The 20,533-nt window shown below is 41.5% G+C and overlaps 1 protein-coding gene across 2 annotated transcripts in view; it reads right to left on the bottom strand.

Annotated features, from left to right (window-relative positions):
• The window catches only part of SWAP70 (switching B cell complex subunit SWAP70), a 70,301-nt gene extending 50,015 nt beyond the window's left edge, over nt 1-20,286 (bottom strand). Inside the window, exons 1-2 of one of the 2 annotated variants that reach the window (XM_054699368.1) lie at nt 20,090-20,286; nt 2,712-2,852 (exon numbers count right to left, since the gene is read on the bottom strand). In XM_054699368.1, coding sequence (XP_054555343.1) covers nt 2,712-2,852; nt 20,090-20,188 — 240 coding nt within the window. In that variant the 5' untranslated portion in view covers nt 20,189-20,286. The remainder of the gene's footprint in view (nt 1-2,711; nt 2,853-20,089) is intronic. The other variant, XM_037522651.2, reaches the window with a different exon arrangement.
• Between the last annotated feature and the right edge of the window lie 247 nt (nt 20,287-20,533).

The following is a 20,533-nucleotide window of genomic DNA, read 5'->3' as shown; positions in this document are numbered from 1 at the left end:
TCTCTATCCACTGGCCTAGTTCATACAAATTCTAGCTCTGAGGATGCAACGTCCAGACTTCTAAGAATTTCCCAGTATTCTATAATATTTTAATAAGATATACTTCTGCCTATTGTCTGCACTTTCTAAGATTAAACATACACACAGACAGTCATCAAATATTTGCTGAATAAAGACATATTTACTTATAACTATACTAGACAAATAAGCTACCTGATCAATGAACAGAAGTTGAAAATAAAAACTCCAGGAAATAATACATCATCATAGTGTGAAGGTTGAAACTTCACACATCAGTTTATGTTCAATTTGATTAAATCTTTCTATCAAGCTATAACATATACTATAACTCTTAAACTGTAAAATTCAGTAATTTTTAGAATAGTGACAAGGTTTTGCATCTATCCAATAACAGAGCATTTCCCCCAAAAGAAACTGTACACCCATTAGTAGTCATTCACCATTCACCAATTCCCCTCAGCTTCTGGCAACCACCAATCAATCTCCTTTGTAGTCTATGTTTGCCTATTTTAGAAATTTCATTAAAATTATACAATATGTGGCTTTTGTGAGTCTAACTGAATCCGACATTTTATTATGATATGGTTTCTCTCTTTTTTTTTAATCACAATATGATCAAGGCAACACACATCTCTATAGGGGAAATAAATTTTTTTTAAAAAACTCATAAAAAATAAACATATACACAGAGAAAGAGAATAGAAAATTGTATTGTGAGACCAATATAGAATAACACACATACTATATAAAAATATATATGAATACAACATTTTGACATGTTCACATTTTCCAAACTTAAATTATTATTACAAATGTGTTTACATGTACATTTAAAGAGAACACAAAAATATTCACCTGTTAGTAATAGTTAATCCTAGAAAATCGGACTAGAAAGGGTAAAGGAACACTACATTCATTTTTTTATTTAGTTTATTTTTATATATCAATTGCCTATTTAACAATAAGGATGTGCTACCTTTTGTAATATTTTAATCACCCATTGTTTAGTCATTTATGTATCATCAGTTCAGATTATTTTCTTTTGATAGGAAATAAAAAAACATTAAACGCAACACATTCATGTGTTAGTTTTTATTTATGCAAACTAAAGAGAAACTGAACGTGGCAGCAAATGCCAACAGGTTATATTTGGCTTGCAAACACATGTTAGATTTGTGAAGCATCTTTTCTCCAGAGGAACCATCCAAGTGGTATCATGAAAAGGCTAGGATGAAAAGTTTGCTGTATAATATCTAAATAGTAAAGATAATTGACATCACCTTTAGTATTTACATTTTACTGCATTATACCCAAACTAACAATCATTGTCACTCCCTGTGGAGTCCCTGTATTAAGGAACTGAGGGCAATCCCCATCCAACAGCCAGTGAGGAATTGAATCCTGTCAGGATGACTGAGTGAACTTGGAAGCACATCCTTCTCCAGTTGAGCTTTCAGATGATCACAACCCTGGCTAATACTTTGTATCTGGGAAAGAGACCCTGAGGCAGTGGCCCCCTAAACTACTGTCTGCCTTCTGACCTACAGCAACTGAGACAATAAACACGACATTTTGGGGTAAGGTTTAACACAGCAACAAAAAAACTAATATACATACAGTTTCCTCAAAGGAAAAAAAAAAACACACACACACACACTGACAGTACACATAGAACAAGGACTCTAAGAGAAAAAAGTATTGTGCCCCGGGGTTAAAGACAGTACTATCAAGGTATCAAGCTATTGCCAGCCACTGCAGCATGAGTTCAATCCCTGGCCGTCCACCCCAGGGAGCTACCCACATGACACTGTGGACCTCTCCTGTCTTGCCCGCTGCTCCCCTCAGCAGTGTATTTCAGTAGATCTGCCTGTTCTGCTCTCCACTCTCTCTGGTGAATCCTCTTACCCCCCACACCTCTGGCCTACACTCCAGTTCTTGATAAATAAATAAATAAATCTTTAAAATAAAATAAAAAAGAAAGGTACTATGAAAACAAAGATTTTTTTTTAATTTATTTTTTATTTATACAATAGCTGGGGTATAGGTCAGAGGCTCGGGAGGGTGAGAAGATTCACCAGAGACAGAGTGGGGCGCTGAACAGGCAGACGGACCAAAAGCACTGCTGAGGGGAGCAGCGGGCACGACAGGAGAGGTCTGCCATGCCATGTGGGAATCTCCCTGGCTGGCCAGGATTGAACCCACTGCGCTGCAGAGGCTGCAGACAACTTCACAGCACTGTGCTCAACCTGCTGCGCCACCGGAGAGACCCAAAGATTTTTTTAACTTAAAAAAAAGGGGGGGCAAGGGGTTAAGACGCAACCTATGAAGTTATCTGTAGCCAGAGTTCTGTAGCATGAGTTCAATCCCTGGCCTGGGAGCTACCCACATGGCGCAGCAGACCTCTCCTGACTTGCCTGCTGCTCCCCTCAGCAGTGTATTTCAGTAGATCTGCCTGTTCTGTTCCCCACTCTGTCTCTAGTCGTCTCACCTCCCACACCTCTGGCCTGTACCCCAGTTCTTATATGCATAAATAAATAAATCTTAAAAAAAAAAAAGACTGGAAAAATATCAAACCAAGTTTGCAATGCTCACACCTGAACTCCTTAGTGTACTCCCCAACAGGGGCTCTGCAGCCCATATGAAATATGCAAATCCAACAATGCTGTAAGCAGGAAAGGTTAGAATCATACCTTTTCCAAAATGAATTTGTTTAAATATGGCATGTAGCCCTGATTGGAGACGGGCCCCTCATCATCATCCCTGAAGTGCTCTTCAAGGGCTACAGGGTCATGTGGGACCTTCAGCACCGTGCACAGATTATGGGAAAGGACCTAAGGAAAAAAAAGAGAATAGATTAAAAGACATCCACTAACCAGACTTGGCACCTTCACTGTCTGAACACAGCTGGCTGCTACCTGCCCTGGAGAAAGATGGAGAGTACTGCTCAGCTGCCTGCTCCCCACTTGTCACCCATAATTCTCCCTTATTCCTCTCTCAGTTTTGGTTCACTTCAAACAAGTCTCTCACACATGGGCACAAAGAGCCAGGTGCTAAGCAATAGCTGTGAATTTAATAATACTTGTAGCTTTTTAGTTGGCCCACATTAGAAAGAAAATGGTGTAAAAAGCAAAATGACATGTTCAGAATTAAACTTCTCCCCAAATAGAGCAGTGTCAGTCAATTAGAAAGTAAGAGAAAAAACACCTGCAGCCAGGTGTTCTGGACAAAGTGGCTAACCAGGGCAGTCAGCCTTTCTGCATATTAGTTTTCTAATTTGTTGAATACTAAGGGTCACATTAATGCAAATAAAACAAATGTTAAATAGTAATCTCTAAGTGCCTAAACATCTCTAAAATTCCATGATTCTAGCCTAAATTTTCAATGTGAGCATAAAAGAGTACAAATACAAAAGAGAAAGAAATTGAGGGCCTGGTTTAGAAATATGATAAAATCAAGACCAAAAACAACTCAGAAGTCACCAAAATGGTTAAAAATGTTTTGCAGAAAATATGCTTTCCATATATAAAAGGTTACAAGCCTTGCAGATAACCTAAGCATATTTTAACATTGGTCTTTGAATTAGCAAGCTCAATACCAATCCTGTTTCACATTAAATAAAGAATATAAGTCGCTCCCATTTCACTTGTGCATTCTAGACAGGTCATATTACATAGCTAACGCTGTACTTTCTTCAGCAGAGAATCTTCTTAGATACTAAATCCTAGTTTAAAATTCTCCTTATTTTCCTCAGCCCTACCCATTTAACGACTTAGTTGAGCCAAATTCATCTCAACGAACACTTTCAGTTCCACTAAGCAAGTCACTTTTTCTGCACATACATATTTCTGTCAGGATTTTTTAAGACTGAAATTTTTTTCTATAAAAAGAACATTTGCATATCTTCTTTCTACATTTGTTTTGTTTCTCAAAGCTTCATTTATGTGAAGATCCTTTTCTACATGCTCTACTGATTTTAAGGAAGTAAGTAAGTAAAGGAAGTAAACTCACAAATGGTTATAAATGAAGTAATGAAGACTTTTATCAGCCCCTACAAAGCAGGCTGTGTTTCTCAAGCAAAACCCCTATTTGCCAGTTGTAAAGTACATGAAAAGAGCAGGGTTGGAGCTTTTATTGAAGAATCTTGTACCACAGTCAGCAAAATCCAAGATAATTTCTCTTTCTATTTACCTAGTAAAACCAATAGAAAAATCTACCTCCAAAGGCATTTTGTAAGGATCAACTTCAAGAATGTAAAGAGCTTAAAAAGTTGCAAGATACTACAGAAATATAAGGAGCATATTTGTCAGACAAGACTAAAAGGTCATTCAAAATTTGAAATCATTTGGGACTTTACCAAAGTAAAAATTCCCAGTCGCTGGTTAAATTATGGTACATCCATAAAATGTTAAAAACAACACAGAAGTCACTGTGTAGTGTGATATGAAAGTATCTCCAAGATAAATGAAGTGAAAAAAATACAGACCTAAGACCATATATAGTATACCACCTCTTATAAAAAAGGAAAAAAAATAAGAAACAACAGTGGAGGAAAGCCTAGTTTGATGACAGATGAGAAGCAAATGAAGACTTTTCTCTGAACTTCCCATGTTTTTATAATGTTTTGGGGAAAAAAAGTACCTATTCAAAAATGTACTACCCATTTTTAAAAACAAATGTAATATTTTTAAAAAGCGATGAGCCAATGATCACATAAATAAATCTAATTATCTTTAATGTCTTTTTCTTCCACATTAACACACTCCCTAGTTATATGGTATAAAAGGAGACATGTTCCACAGCAATGTACCACAATGAATGGACTAGTGAGTTTGAGGGCAATAATTATTGAGTCCAGAATGGAGAAACTGGGTGTTGCAGTGACTTCATAGAGGAAGTGAAATGCACCCAAAGTCTTAAAATAAGGATAGCTTTTGCACAGGAAAAAGAGCAATTGGAAGGCTTTCTAAACTGGGGAATAACATGAGAAAATAAATTGATTAATGAAAGTCCTCATGGGGGAAAAAAAGACACAAACCTCTCCCACTCCCATACCTTTTTGCTGTCTTTGGGCGTCACTAAAGTTCTGGCAGAGACCTTATATAATTAAGCAGTACTTTTGTTAAATATAGGGAGAGCTAAATTTAGTGATAACTTTCTTAACCACCTTTATGTAGTTAAGCAAACTGTGAGATAGCACAGTACAGTAACAAGGACCCTAGAGGAGGAGGCCTGAGCACCAGGCCTGCTTGTGTGGTCTGTTCCTGCTCAGTGGTTTGTCACTTAACCTTTTTTAACTTTTCATATTTTGCTACTTACTTAGCTCAGGATCCTCAATGTAAAATGAGGAGCTGGATTTGTCTCTAAAATTAAAACAAACAAAAAAACCCTTAAAACTCAATCCTTAGTAGATAGCTGAAAAGGTTTTGTTATTAAAAGAGAAAAAGTGAGCTTTTTAAAAAAAAAATTACCAGTGGTTTTTTTAAAAGCCTAGAGAGTATTTCAATTTTTTTAAATAAAAAACAAAATGTATAAAGAAACCAATATCTTAAAGGCCTAATATATACTAGTAAAAAGGAAAAGTTCTATAAGCTTCACACAGCATTTTATGCTTTTTAAGAGAGATTTTTATCTCCCATTAATCCATTTTAGCCTCAACCCTGGGAAGAGATGTAACTGCTAGTTTACACAGAAAGAGGGTGAGTCAGAAAAGAGGAGATGAGCACCAAATCCCAGATTTATGTGTAGTGAAACCGGTACTAGAACGCAAGCCTTAGGTTCCAGTAACAACTTTTCATACTGGGCCACCTTCTCTCTTTCTGGAAAAACAGATAGACCTGGGCCTACCTGGTGGCGCAAGGGGTTAACATACAACCTATGAAGCTATCCGCAGCCACTGCACCACAAGTTCGATCCCCGGCCAGGGGATCTTGTCTTGCCCGCTGTTCCCCTCAGCAGTGTACTTTGGTCAATCTGCCTGTTCTGTTCCCCACTCTGTCTCTGATGAATCCTCTCACCTCCCCACACTCTGGCTTGTACCCCAGCTCTTGTATGCATAAATAAATAAATCTTTAAAAAAAAAAAAAAACAGCCCTGCCTATACAAAAGTGAACCCATGGCCATGCATGTACTTGCTGCAAAGATGCAGTGATGAACTGGGGTGTCCCCACCCCTATTACAGTTCTCTAGCACCCAACAAGATGGCTGGCATAATTTAGCAGAACCAAGCTAAATTCAGTGGCAAAGATCTAGGTATGTCTAGAAATCTGGGGCTACTCTCCGAGAGCTCCTATCATCTACCACCCACCCACCTGTGGGGGAAACTTGTCCAGGAGACACTAGCCCCTTTCCAGATAAGGAGGCTTAAAAGCAGATCAGAACAAAAAGCAATCAGGAAGAAAGAGGACTGTGAGTTCTAGATTTGTAAAAAGACTGACCCTGAATCACTCTACTCAGGGTGTTTGCAAGTTTCTTAAAAGAGCTGAACTGATCCCACTTCAAATGTCTGCTCCTCCAAAGGTCATTCTTTTTGCACCCACATAATTGCTAAGCAACTCTGCTCTCATTCCCAATTTGAAGAATTAACTACTGTTACGACAATAAAAAGGTCCATATCCAGGCCAGAAACTCATCTCTCCAGTACCTTCATGGCTGTCTGCTACTGCTTCTGCAGGGCCTCGGCTGATAAGAGATGACTAACTAGCTGTAAGAGTCCTGCTCGTGTGGTCTGTTCTTGTTCAGTGGTTTGCCACTTATCCTTTTTAAGCATTTTGCCCCAACTACAATGAAAATGAAGTCAAGGATGACGAACAATAAACTGGTGTTTTAGCATAAGAGTGTCATGCTCATTCTCCTCCCTCCCAAGATACAGCAATTATAAAGGTTCTCTGAAATGTGCCTCTGTACTCACACACAGCTTCCCTTCACAGGATGTGCGTAATGGGCAAAGTTCAACACAGAAAGAAAGGGAGGTGGGGATTTCTATTCCAACAAGTTTATCTGAACCGACATAATCATAGAATTATGTTCATAAAGGGCAATCTTTTTTTTAAATATGAAAATTCCTGTCTGACTTATAAAATTTCAAGCTAATGGCAAGTTACCAGAAAACTCTTCCTAACAATGAACAAGAATGACCAATTTCCTACCGTGGGTATGCCCCCTCCTGAAGAGCATTGTCTTAAGAGAAGCCCTGCCCCTTACCACATGGAGTCATTTTCCTCCCTTTCCTGAAAATATCCTTTCTTCCTGCTTGTCACTGCTTAAGTCTTAGCTTGCTCTCTCTTCAATTACCTTTATCGGTATTCTGCCTCAAAATTCTCAATGTCATTACTGACAATGCCCTCTCAGGTTCTGAATGCAATCAATCACTATCCTAGACACTTTTACCAAATTAATCTTCTAGAGCTGCTTTTGTCACATTATAATTCCCTTGTCTAAAAATCATAATAGCCTACGGAAATAAAAAAAAAACCTCAAGTACCTGAGTTCAGAATTAAAGTCGCTACACAAGCCAGCTCCATTTTACCATTCTAGACTTATTTTTCCCTTCCCTTCAGCACCAAACAAATCCAGCCAAACAAGTTTATTCACTATAAACCAAACACTGTACCAATCCCCTTCCTCCTCCATATCCTTGCTCTAAGCTGCAGAACTAGTGCGCTTATGGTGACCAACGCAAGGAATGTTACTTTGGGCTGGTCAACCGCGGGTGTAACTTGGAAACCACGCTGGGCGCCAAACTGTTGTAGAGCAACCCCGATACAAAACGGGGTGCCTGACTGTGGGTCCTCACCCGCGCGCTTAAAAGGACTTATCAATGCTCTACTGCAGGCACACGTGAAAGGTTAATAAAAGGTTTATTTACAAGGGAAAGGGAAATGAGGAAATGTACAGCTCTGGGAGAAAAGTGGGAGACAAAGTTTTAAATGAGTCCTACCCGATCCGCCGATCAGGAATCCCAAAATGGCACTCTCAGAGTTGGCCGCCAGCCAGGAGCGGTGAAGCCAGGAGGCGAGCGATCGCGAGCCAGAGAGGGAGCAAGGCCCACGTGTCTGGTTTTTATATCCAACCTGGCTGCCCAACTCCACCCTCAGGTCCCAGCCACCCTCCCCTTGGTGGTGATGGGATTTGTCTTTCCCAATGTCCTGATGGCTTTAGTCTGGAGTGGGGGTGGAGTCCACAAAGCCTGTATGAGATTATCTCAGGACATCCTTTCCCCCTAACATAAGCACCCCAACTGGTGGCCTTTTTACCTAACAAATGCCTTCTCTTTCTGAAGCCTCCACCCCTAAAACCAAGACATTTGATTTGGTCTTGAAAATTCTGTGTTTTCCATGCTCTATTTATTTTATACTACTACATGTGATTTTTCTCTCCCATAACACTGTAAATTCCTGAAAGAAGAGCCCATGTCTTATTCACCTTTGCTTTCCCATAGTATCTAGAGCATGCTGCCCAGAATGCAGAGGGCTTTCATAAATGCCAGATGAATTTTTCTAAAATTCCCATGTAACAGTAGAGCCATAATACTTTAGTAATGGCAATCTTGGCAAATATCCAATTCCCTGTGCTGGAAGGATTCCCTTCTGCCTAGTCACATCCTTCAACACTGGGTCATTCTTCATAAACTCTAGAAAACTGCCCATAGAACTACTCGGCGTTTAGCTGTATTCCGGTTCATATGCTAGTGATACCTCAAATATTCAACTCCAGCTCAGCGGGGAAGGAAACCCTGCCTGCAGGGATTAGCACAGGACTAAGGACTAAGGGAAGACTTGGTAGGAACATAACATTTACAGATGGATTAAGGTAGGATATCTAACTCAAAACCAACTGTTGTGATGTCCATAAGACATATGCCGCTAAATGACAGTATATGTCACTAGTTACATTCTAAATGAACCACCCTTAATAAATTATTTGGATATTTCATTAACTTAGCCCTCTTTCAGAAACTAAACAGAAGATACTGGTAAATTTTACCACATAATTTTTTAAAATTTCCTTTAAGAAGATACCAAAAATTTAAAAAGGTGAATTGCTCCAATACTCAAATCATTCTTAGAAAATGTTAAGTAAAAGATGAATACCTAATAGAAAAAAGGACAACAGGACATTAATAGAAATTTCACAATAGAAACTATAGGGGAACAAAAATCTGCCACCCCACAATATGTCTTTTTGGCGAAAGCCTGGTTTAATTGTAGTAAAAGGTGTGAAGACAAGGTGGAAGTTGTTAGAAAAGAAAGGAGACCAAGAGTATCAGACAAAAGTGGGCTTTATTGAAAGTCCGTGAGGTGACTCTCTGCAGGCCAAGAGTTGCATCCCAAAATGGGAGCAAAGGTCTTTATAAGGTCAGGCTACTGTGGGAGTTTTTTGGCCAGCAAGGGCGGAGGGCGGCAGGGACTCTCCTGCACAGAAGGTCTCTGCTGGGATTTACTGCCAGGGGCAGGGGTCTCTCCTGCCAGGAGGGGATGTGCTGGGATATTTATTGCTGTCAGTTAATCTCTAGTTTAGCTTATCTCTGGCATGGGCCGCCGGGAACAGGGGTTTTATAATTGTCCTGTGTGTGCTCTCTTCAGAAGTTACTTTTGAAATTTACAGATAAACTTCCCTGGGTAAGGGTCTTCCTCTGGAAGATTTAATCTCCTTATCTCTTTTCTATGGAGAAGGTTTAAATGGAAAGCTTAATCTTGAATGAAGAGTTTAAATCTGCCTACCTTTGTCTACTGCGCCTCCTCACTTCCCCCATGCTGCAAAACTACCTAACTGATTTTCCCTTTCTTCCCCCAGAGTCTTTCTTTTTTAGTTCAGCTATTTAATATGGCATCTGAAGTTGCGTGCACAAGTTACTCATTCATGGTGGGTTTCTCCCATGTTATATGTGTTAATTGTGAAACTTAATTTTTTTTCTCCTTTCTTTTTTAAGTTTAGTTTGCTTCTCCATCATTCTTATGTAGATTTGAATTTTTAAATTTATTTCATTATACTGTTTCTGGAAATAATTTTTGTTTAGGTGTACTGTCTAATTCAGATCACTTTCAATAAAAAAAGGAGGAATAAATGGTTCCATTAATTATTTACACCACTAGAATTAGCAGGTATAACTCCTCAGTAAAATAGTTCAGCTACTCAAAATTCAAAAAGAGATTTCTGAGGAAAAAACTCAATAAGAATAAGTGTGTGAGAGAGAACTCTATAGAAAAAAATCAGATAGTTCAGTTTAATACATTCCTCTTTAAGAGAAGATCTAAAACCACATTCAAGGGGCTGATAAATATCATGGATCTGAGGTTTGTCTTTGTTGCCCCACTCTGACCACTCTATCCTGTTTATGATGCTAATAATATGGCTTCTATCCTTATCAACCTGTGAAATTGCTTTTTCAACAGTATTCTGTGACAGACACAGATATTCAGTGTACCACTCAGATCTCTCCTCAAGAAAGGAACTGCCAGGGCCTCCCTGTGGCGCAGCGGTTGAGCGCTGGGTTGCGAAGCTGCCCGCAGCCTCTGCAGCGCCTGTTCGATCCCCGGCTGCTCCCCGGCCACCAGAGGAGGGTCCCACATGGCGCGCAGACCTCTCCTGCCGCCCGCTGCTCCCCTCAGCAGTGTACTTCGGTCCTTCTGCCTGCTCTGCTCCCTGCTCTGGCTCTGGTGAATTCTCTCACCCTCCCGCGCTTCTGACTGTACCCAGTGCTTGTATAAATAAATAAATAAATCTTAAAAAAAAAATATTTAAAAAAAGAAAGGAACTGCCGGCCAGCTATAAGAGCTATGGTTACCTGACAGTCTTCAGCTATTAAAACCTTCATGGCTTACATCAGTCAATGACTAAGCAAGTTGGCTCAGTTTGCACCAAGGTCACACTCTTCTCAGGTCAGTCCCCAACCAGTCAATGACTGAGCAAGGCAGAGGCATCCTTTCAGTGTGGGAATCCTCCAGTAGGCCAGTTTTGCTCTAGAGATCTTGGTTGTGTCAAGTCCATATCATAGTTTGACAGCTCCTTTTCCCAATCTTTCCCACCCTTCTCTCTTTTTTTTCTATAGTTGTTTCTCCCCAATAACCCTGTGACTCCAGGCTCTGTCTCAACATCTGCTTCCTAGAGAACCCACCAGGGTGAAATATCTTTTGAACAAGTCACTCTCCCAAGTCTTTGCACTTGGTAGTCTGGATCATCAACTTTTTTTAAAAAAAGATTGATTGATTTATGCATACAAGAACTGGGGTACAGGCCAGAGGTGTGGGGGATGAGAGGATTCATCAGAGACAGAGTGGGGAACAGAACAGGCAGACTGACTGAAATACACTGCTGAGGGGAACAGCGGGAGAGTCAGGAGAGGTCTGCTGTGCCATGTGGGTAGCTCCCTGGCTGGGGATTGAACTGGTGCTGCAGTGGCTCCGGCTAGCTTCATAGGTTGCGTCTTATCCACTTGTGCTACCAGGGAGGCCTGGATCATCAACTCTTAAAGAGTTTTCTTGGTCCTAAGACATATTAGCGGCATACCTCATTTTACTGCACTTCACAGATACTGCATTATTTACAAGACCCTCCACCAGCAAAAAGATTATGACTTGCTGAAGAACTCAGATTATAGTTAGCAGTATTTAGTAATAAAGCATTTTTAAATTAAAGTCCACATTTTCTTTGAAGACATAATGCTATTTGACAGTTACTAAGCTACAATATTGTGCAAACATAACTTTTACATGCACTGGGAAACCAAAAAACTCATGTGACTACTTATATTGCAATATTTCCTTTACTGTGGTGGTCTGGAACCAAACCTGCAGTTTGAGGTGTGCTTGCATTTTCTAAGCTCTTCTTCCTCTACAAAGATGCGTTGATAGTATCACTTCCTTCCCCTTCATCCTCCTAATCTAGATATTTCCCGAAATCCAACTTTCAATCCTGAGTTCTTTCTCCTCATTCTCTTCTTAAAAAGTGCTTTTATTCTGACAATTTCAAGTCACCTGTATCCTAAAGACTCTCAGCTCTCTTTCTGGTCTTGATCTCTCATTGTGCTCTAGTTTATATCACTAATACTAAAGATTTCTACTCTAAATTTGTCTCACAAATGACAGATCCAAAGGGGACAAAACAGATTCTGCACGCTGATTCTGACTTTCGAATTACCATTCCCCCAACATCACAAGTATGAAATCTCCTCTACTTCTACCTCTTTTACTTATAGTTTGTTCGATTTCCAGCTCTAATTCAAGGCACGCACACACACACACACCCACCCCTTGCCAACTCCTCTCCACTGAGTGAGCTGCTCTGTTGGCTCAAGGCTAACCAAGCAAACACAAGGCTAGGAAACAAGGGCTCATTGGCCTCAGTAGCAGGTTCCATTCTCCCTTCAGAGACTCTAACAAAGAGCTGTTTCACATCAACCACTCACCAGGATATGACCAAGGTAATACCCATCAAGTTAACGAAGTTAGAAGGCAAAACCTCTAACATCTCCACTACTCCACACTTTACAAAAAAAGAAACTGAAGCCCAGCAAACAAAACTGACTTCCCACGGACACAAGTAACAGGGTAGAGACAGTTTTCTGAGTCCCCAACCTATGCTTGCTCCTGACATATTTTACTGTTCCTCCAACGGTTACTTTCCAAATCTTTCATATAGAGGAATTTCCCACTTTGTGTAAGGTCAATGACCAATGGTTCATCCCTGAGAAACATTCTTTCACCCAGCTCCTCCAATCCTTGGTGCACTAAAGTATGTTCCCTTATTCCCTGTTGACTAGCATTTCTCTTAAATCTCCTTATATTTTAATAGCCAGTCTTTTTGGTCTACATCACTCACGAGACTTTAATATATCTCTTTTGAGTCCCACTGCCACTATCCTAGCCAGCCAGCCTATCCATGAACTTTTACAGCAGCCCCCCAAATGATCTTCCCATCTCCAGTCTCTCACCTCTAAGTCATCATACTGATATCATCAAAAGAACTTCAAAACTATACCTTGGGCCTCCCTGGTGGCACAAGGGGTTGGGATGCAGCCTATAAAGCTGTCCACAGCCACTGCAGCCTGAGTTCGATCCTCAGCCAGGGAGCTACCCAAATGGAGCCCCAGACCTCTCCTGACTGGCCTGCTGCTCCCCTCAGCAGTGTACTTTGGTCAAGGTGCCTGCTCTGTTCCCTGCACAGTTTCTGGTGAATCCTCTTACCCCCCACACCTCTAACCTGTACCCCAGTTCTTGATCGCATAAATAAATAATTCTTTAAAAAAAAAAACCTATATCTTTATCATACATCCACCCAAAAACTTTTAATGATTTTCCCTCTTTATAAGATCAATTTGGATTTGTTCTGACACAGACCATCAGTCAACAAATACATATATTAACCATCCATTCTGTACAGAAACAAAAACACCTAAAATGTTACCTCTTCTCCCTTCAAATCCTAATTTTCCACTATTGCCTCAAAATGAACTTTCTTCTTCACCCAGAATATCTCCTTATTGCTCACAGATATTTCAATTTTCAGTGCTTGCTCTTACGTATAACACTCCCACTATATTTGCCTGCTTTCTGAGACCATACTAGACAACGTCTGCCCCATTCCCTCAGAAAAAGCTGATGCTCCACCTCCTTCACGAAACCTTTCTTATCTATAAAATTGTCAGCATCTTTTCCGCAACTCCCTTTGAAATTCTACAGCAGCTCTGTCCAACAAGAATATAATGCAGGGCCTCCCCGGTGGCGCAGCGATTGAGCGCTGGGTTGCGAAGCTGCCTGCGGCCTCTGCGGCGCTGGTTCGATCCCCGGCTGCTCCCCGGCCACCGGAGGAGGGTCCCGCATGGCGCGCAGACCTCTCCTGCCGCCCGCTGCTCCCCTCAGCAGTGTACTTCGGTCCTTCTGCCTGCTCTGCTCCCCTCTCTGGCTCTGGTGAATTCTCTCACCCTTCCACGCTTCTGACTGTACCCAGTGCATGTATAAACAAAACAAACAAAGAAACAAACAAATAAATAAAAAAATAAACATGCCTCTATAAAAAAAATAAAAATAAAAATAAATGATCTAAAAAATATATGACCAAATAAAAATTTTTTTAAAGATTTATTTTTTTCTGCGTAGAAGAACTGGGTGTAGACCAGAGGTATGCGAGCATGAGAGGATTCACCAGAGAAAGAGTGGAGAGCAGACAGGCAGATTTTACTGAAATACACTGCTGAGGGGAGCAGCGAGCAACAGGAGAGGTCTGCTGTGCCATATGTGGGTTAGTTCTCTGACCAGGGATCGAACTCAGGCCACAGAGGTGATAACGCTGAGACTTAACCCCTTATGCCACCAGGGAGGTCTCAAATGAAAAATTTCAATGAAAGGCCTCATTGGGAAAAAAATATAAGCAACAGGAAGAATTAGTGAGACTGGAAGCACAATATCAGAGAACATACTAATAGAACAAAGAGGAAAAAGAACTAAGAAAAAACAATAGTGTAACAGCTCTTTGGGATAGACAAAAAAATCTACATCTTGGGGTTCCCTGAAGGAGAAATGAAAGATAAAGGCAAAGAGGGGCCTCCCTGGTGGAGCAAGGGATTAAGATGCAACCTATGAAAATACCCGCAGCCACTGCAGCACAAGTTCGATCCCTGGCCAGGGAGAAACCCACATGGTGCAGCAGACCTCCCTTGTCACGCCCGCTGCTCCCCTCAGCAGTGTATTTCGGTCACTCTGCCTGTTCTATCCCCCACTCTGTCTCCGGTGAATTCTCTCAAACCCCCACACACACCTCTGGCTTGTACCCCAGTTCTTGTATGCATAAATAAATCTTTTTTTTAAAGTCTATAAAGTTTAAAAAAAAAGATAAAGGCAAAGAGAAAATTTATTCAAAGAAATAATTTCTTTTTTTTAAAGATTTTATTTATACAAGAACTGGGGTACAGGCCAGATGTGTGGGAGAGTGAGAGGTTTCACCAGAGACAGAGTGGGGAGCAGAATAGGCAGATTGACTGAAATACACTGCTGAGGGGAGCAGTAGGCGAGACAGGAGAGGTCTGCCGTGACATGTGGGTATCTCCCAGGCTGGCTGGGATTGAACCCACACTGCAGAGGCCACAGATATCTTCACAGCTCTGCGCTCAACCGCCTGCACTACCAGGGAGGCCCCAAAGAAATAATTTTTAAGAACCATTATCAATCCGGAAAATGAACCAGATGTCCTGATCCAAGAGGGGAAAATGTAACCTATAAAGGAACACCCAATTGGATTGTCCTTGGACATTTTAGTAGAAACCCTACAAGCAAGAAGGGAAAGAAAATATTTAAAGTACTAAAAGAAAAATATTTCCAACCTAAAATACTCTATCCTGCAAGATTAACATGCAAGACAGAGGCAAGAGCATGGAGTTTCACTAGAACTCCATGAATTTCAAACTAAAAGAATGTATCAACATCAAACTGATCATGAAAAAGTGTGAAAAGGATTATACAAGATAATAAATACAGAGGTAACAAATACCTAATTTGTGCAGCATGGAGGAGAATAACAATGTGGCTCATCAGAAGACTGAGATCAAATCATCTAACAGGTCACATAAATAATCCATCAAACAGCAGATCCGTCAAATAAAAATCAATTGCAGTAACATACAAGAAAATGGAAATTAAATCTAAAGGTTGCTTGTTCTCTTAAGTTACCTCCCAAAGTTTACTGGGGGAGGCACCATTAAAATCACATTTATTTATATGGATACACAGGGTGTTTTGGGGGACCCAGGAGATACCTCTCTACCCTCCATGGCCCCAGGAGAAGAAAGAGAAGGACATTTCTCCCCCTGGGTGGCAGAGCTGTCCATGGATGGATGTTGGGAAGGTAGATCTGGGTACCTCCCCCAGGGCACTGCCTTGCTCCCTAGTCAGCTACTGGTCCTGGAGACATTGGGTAGAGTCTGGAAATTTGTGTTGAGGGACCGGAGAGAAAGGTGGAAAACCAGGTGGGTTTGAGGCTAGGCAGAGCCACTGAGGACAACCTGGGATCCAACTGGCTCCACGGTTCCCTAGCAAGCCCTAAGTAGGGTCATCTTGGGTTCCTCCCAACACAACTTCTACCCAGGTTAGGGAAGAGGGAAAAGTCACATGTTCAAAGAGAAAAATCTGACATCTTATTTGTTTTATTTCACCCACACATTTACTATCATATCACCCTTAGCATGTGGGCACAGTATCTAATATATGAAGTGTCCATTACATAGTGAAAGTATCCATTCACTGTGTAAAAAGTTGTGAAAGTAATACAAAAAAAAATCAGTATCAAAAATAGTTAAGAATGCCATATAGCTTACCAAAGCAATAAAGTTTAACCTTCATTCTGGACATGACAAATTTAGTCTGCTGTTTGATACATTATTTATATGATAGTTCCTCTAAGGAGATATTAACTCTTAAAAGCATAAAAATAGTTATCTTTTTAATGAAGCCATCATAGTATCTTACCAAGTATACACACAAATAGTTATTGTATAAACAAATGAACAAATTAGGCAAAAATTCTACTCCTAGCCAATGGATCAATGAACACAGAACTTCAGAATCAAAAACACCAAAAAAAGAGAGATGTAAATAGCAATTTTTAAGTATTTTCAATTCCTCTATCCTCAGAATCCTCCGAGCTTCTTCTCCCACTGGATGGGACAGAGTACAAAGAACAGGGATCTACAAGAGGCAACTCTTCTTTGTCTTTTAGGGTAAATGAGCTTAACCTTGTACAAATGGTAAGACCAAAATGCCTGACTTTTAATTTCCATAAAAAATATTAGAGATACGGGCCTCCCCGGTGGTGCAGTGGTTGAGCGCTGGGTTGCGAAGCTGCCCGCAGCCTCTGCGGCGCCAGTTCGATCCCCGGCTGCTCCCCGGCCACCGGAGGAGGGTCCCACATGGCGCGCAGACCTCTCCTGTAGCCTGCTGCTCCCCTCAGTGGTGTACTTCAGTCCTTCTGCCTGTTCTGTTCCCCAATCTGGCTCTGGTGAATTCTCTCACCCTCCCGCGCTTCTGACTGTACCCAGTGCATGTATAAACAAAAACAAACAAACAAACAAATAAATAAATAAATTAGAGATACATGTGTATGCATGATATACACGCATATTTCTTTAAAGTTTTGAGCCTTTAAAAAATTTTGAGACTTTGACATGTATATACAAACAATCCATTCCCTCTATTCTGAAGCCTTAGTGAGACACATGAAAAAGCTGTGCTTCGTTCAAAGGTGTTAATCAATTAATAGATTAAATCTTGAAAAAAAATTTTAATTTCAATTCCAGAAATACTGGCAAGATGATCAGAATTGAGTCAATCCCAAAGTCTCTAAGTATAGAAGAGAAAGACAAAATACATTTATTTGCCGGTTGCATTATCAACATCTTATGGCTGAAAGCTACGAACTAGGATTTAATACTGCCTGCCAAGCTTGTAGTCAAGAATCCTCTGGACACTTTTTCTATAAACAGCTACAAAGAAAACTTTGAATGGAGTGCAATAAAAGTAATAGAAAATATTTCATTCATGCATCCGTTGGAAGAAAAAAAAAAAAACCCACTGGCTAGAAAATTTGAAAATTCTGGTTCTAGATTTAGCTGTTCCTTACAACTATAACTTTGAACAAGTCCCCAAGCATCTTAGAAGCATCATCTACGTTGTCTGTAAAATTAAGGGTAATATAGGGATATGGAGGGGGAGGCTACTCTTAAGATCTTTAAAATAAAAGTGATAGTTGAGAGCAAAAAATTTTAACACTTTCTGACAGAGTTTTCAATGTGTAACATTAACAAATATAAACTACTACATAAATCAGGGAGGTCAAAAGGTTAAAAGTAATACAGTGAAAATATTAATATTAAGCAGACTATGAAAAGGTAGGTATGCATATTATAATCCCTAGGGCAGCCATTAAAAAACTATGTGGAAAAAATTGCAAAAACTTCAACATTAAAATGGAATACTATACTCTAGTTTCTCTTCAAATCATATAAATCTTTCACCATTTTTTTAAACTGGAATACTAAGATATATTTAAAAAATCTAAAAAATAGGAAAAGGAAAGAGAGGAACAAAAAATGAGAAACAAACAGAAACCAAATAATAAAATAGTAGCCCTAAATCTAAACATCAATAATTACATTACATATAAATGGTCAAAACATACCGATTAAAAGCCAGAGATTGTCAGGTTAAAAAACAACACCCAGGGGGAACTACACCTGAGAGAAGAAATCAAATACTGCACAAAAATTAACAAGATATAAGGAAATAAGTTTTAAAAAAACAAGACCTAACATGTAGATAACTATACATGTTATCTACAAGAAACCACCTCATAGTGGCATAGGTGAATAAAAAATAAAAGGAGTAAAAAGCAAAATATTGCTCTATTCATAATCACCAAAAATTGGAAATAGCACAAATGGTCTACAAGTTTGAATGGATAAACCATGGCGCATCTATACAATGGGATATTACTTTGTAATAAAAAGAATTCTGATATGCACAACAAAATGGATAAATCTCTAAGGCATTATGCTAAGTAAAAAAGGTTAGTGTCAAAAAGTTATACTGTACGACACTATTTATAGAACATTGATAAAACTACACCAACTGGGTCTCCCCGGTGGCACAGTGGGTTGAGGGCCACGCCGCCGTGAGGCTGTGCACAGTATCTGCAGTGCGGGTTCCATCCAGAATCCCACATGGCGCAGCAGACCTCTCCTGTCTCGCCCGCTGCTCCCCTCAGCAGTGTATTTCTGTCGTCTGCCTGTTCTGCTCCCTGCTCTATCTCTGTTGAATCCTCTCACCCTCCCGTGCCTCTGGCCTGTACCCCAGCTCTTGTATAAAAATAAATAAATCTTTTAAAAAAAAAACAAAAACTATACCAATTAAGAACAGAGCATTGGTTGCCAATAGTTAAGGGAAGGGGAGCAACGTAAAGAAGTTTTTCTGAATGACGGAACACTAATTTTGTTGTAATTATACAAATCTATTTATGTGCGAAAACTCACAAAACAGGACACCAAAAAAAGTCAAATTTACTGTATGTTAATCTAAAAGTAAATAAAGAGTAACTGGATGATCTCCCTGGGCACGTCCAGACTATGATTTTATAAATGAGAAATAGAGGCGGGAGAAAGGGGAATGTTAGGTCCCACAGGCATAAAAGCCACTACCCAAAAGAACCTCTTGATTAGTGCACAAAATATGCACAGAGCAAACCCAATCTTCAGTAATTCATTCCAGAAGAGGTTAAGGAAAACACTCAGGAGCAAAGCGTGTATATTTTAAAGTGCCTATGAATGGTTCTTCTTGTCTGCTTCCATATTTTATACTTTCCAGAAGCTGCCTATTTCTCCTGGCTAAATGCCACTTTTCCTGCTTGGGGTTACTCAACTTACAAGCATTCCTTTATTTATACCTCATATACTCCCCCTTAGTGGTGGGGTCTTTGGCAGTCACAACAAGGACTGCAAAAGCAGGGTGCCAGAAAGATCAGTCCTCCTCACCAGGAACTCAAGGACCCCAAAGAACACAGCACACCCCTCCACCAGTTCCAGATCTGAGGGCCCTGGGCGGGGAGGTCTTCAAAAGTCAGAAAGTGCCCCCAAAGGAGGCCTGGCCCTGGGGCACAGCCTGGGAGCTCAACTCCCCTCTCTGGGTGTGGGGTGTGCGTGGAGAAGGCGCTACCCCAGAGACTCTGGGCAAGTACCTTCCTCTCCCAGAGGGAAGGGGAAACTCTGAGAAGTTATCCTGGGGGGGTTCCCGCCGCCTCCGAAACGTCGGGGTCCCCGGCGCCAACTGGCAACCGGGCTCGCCCCTCACAGACCCCACCCCTGCTTTCCCCCCAGCTCGCGGGGATCCGGGGAGGGCTAACAGCCCGGCCGAGGGCACAGCCAGACCACGAGAGGGAGGCAGACATCGCTAAATCCCGGGCTCTGCCCTCCGCCCGGCCACATTCCGGCCCGGCCCCCCCTCGCCTGCGGCCACCGCCCGCCCTCCGGGTCCGACTTCCACGCGGCGCAGGGGAGCGCCCGGAGGACCCGGCTGGGGCGGGGGCCGCTCACCTTGAGCTGAGACTTGGAGACCTTGCCGCTGCGGTCCAGGTCGAGCGCGGTGAAGGCGTGCCAGATGGCCTTGAGCAGCTCCTCCTTAAAGCCCCCCATGGCCGCAGCCCCGCAGCACCAACCGCGGATCTACCCTGCCGGCCCCTCCGAGCCTCTGACGCCCCTCGGCCGCGGCCGTCGCCAACCGCGCGTCACCTGACTGACAGGCCCCGCCCCCTCTGGGCCCCGCCCCTCCAGGCCCCGCCCCGGTCCCGCCCACTTATCCCAAGCTGGGAGCCGCAGGCGCTGCGGCGGGAGAGCCGGGTCTGCGGGTCTGTCCGTGTTGCAGGCGGGAACACCAGGCCCTCTTCCCCAGCTGGGAGGGTCGACACCACCCCATATCCGTCTAGTGCTCCCCAGACCAGTCGGGGCCATTTTCGGTGGTCGCGTGCCCCCTAAATGAGC

This window comes from Talpa occidentalis, unplaced genomic scaffold, assembly GCF_014898055.3.
Source record: "Talpa occidentalis isolate TD23 unplaced genomic scaffold, MPIMG_talOcc4v2.1 talOcc4.3, whole genome shotgun sequence".
In the NCBI taxonomy this organism is placed as follows: Eukaryota; Metazoa; Chordata; class Mammalia; order Eulipotyphla; family Talpidae; genus Talpa; species Talpa occidentalis.
Note: the sequence above shows the minus strand (reverse complement) of the source record. Positions and strands in the feature narration are given on the sequence as shown.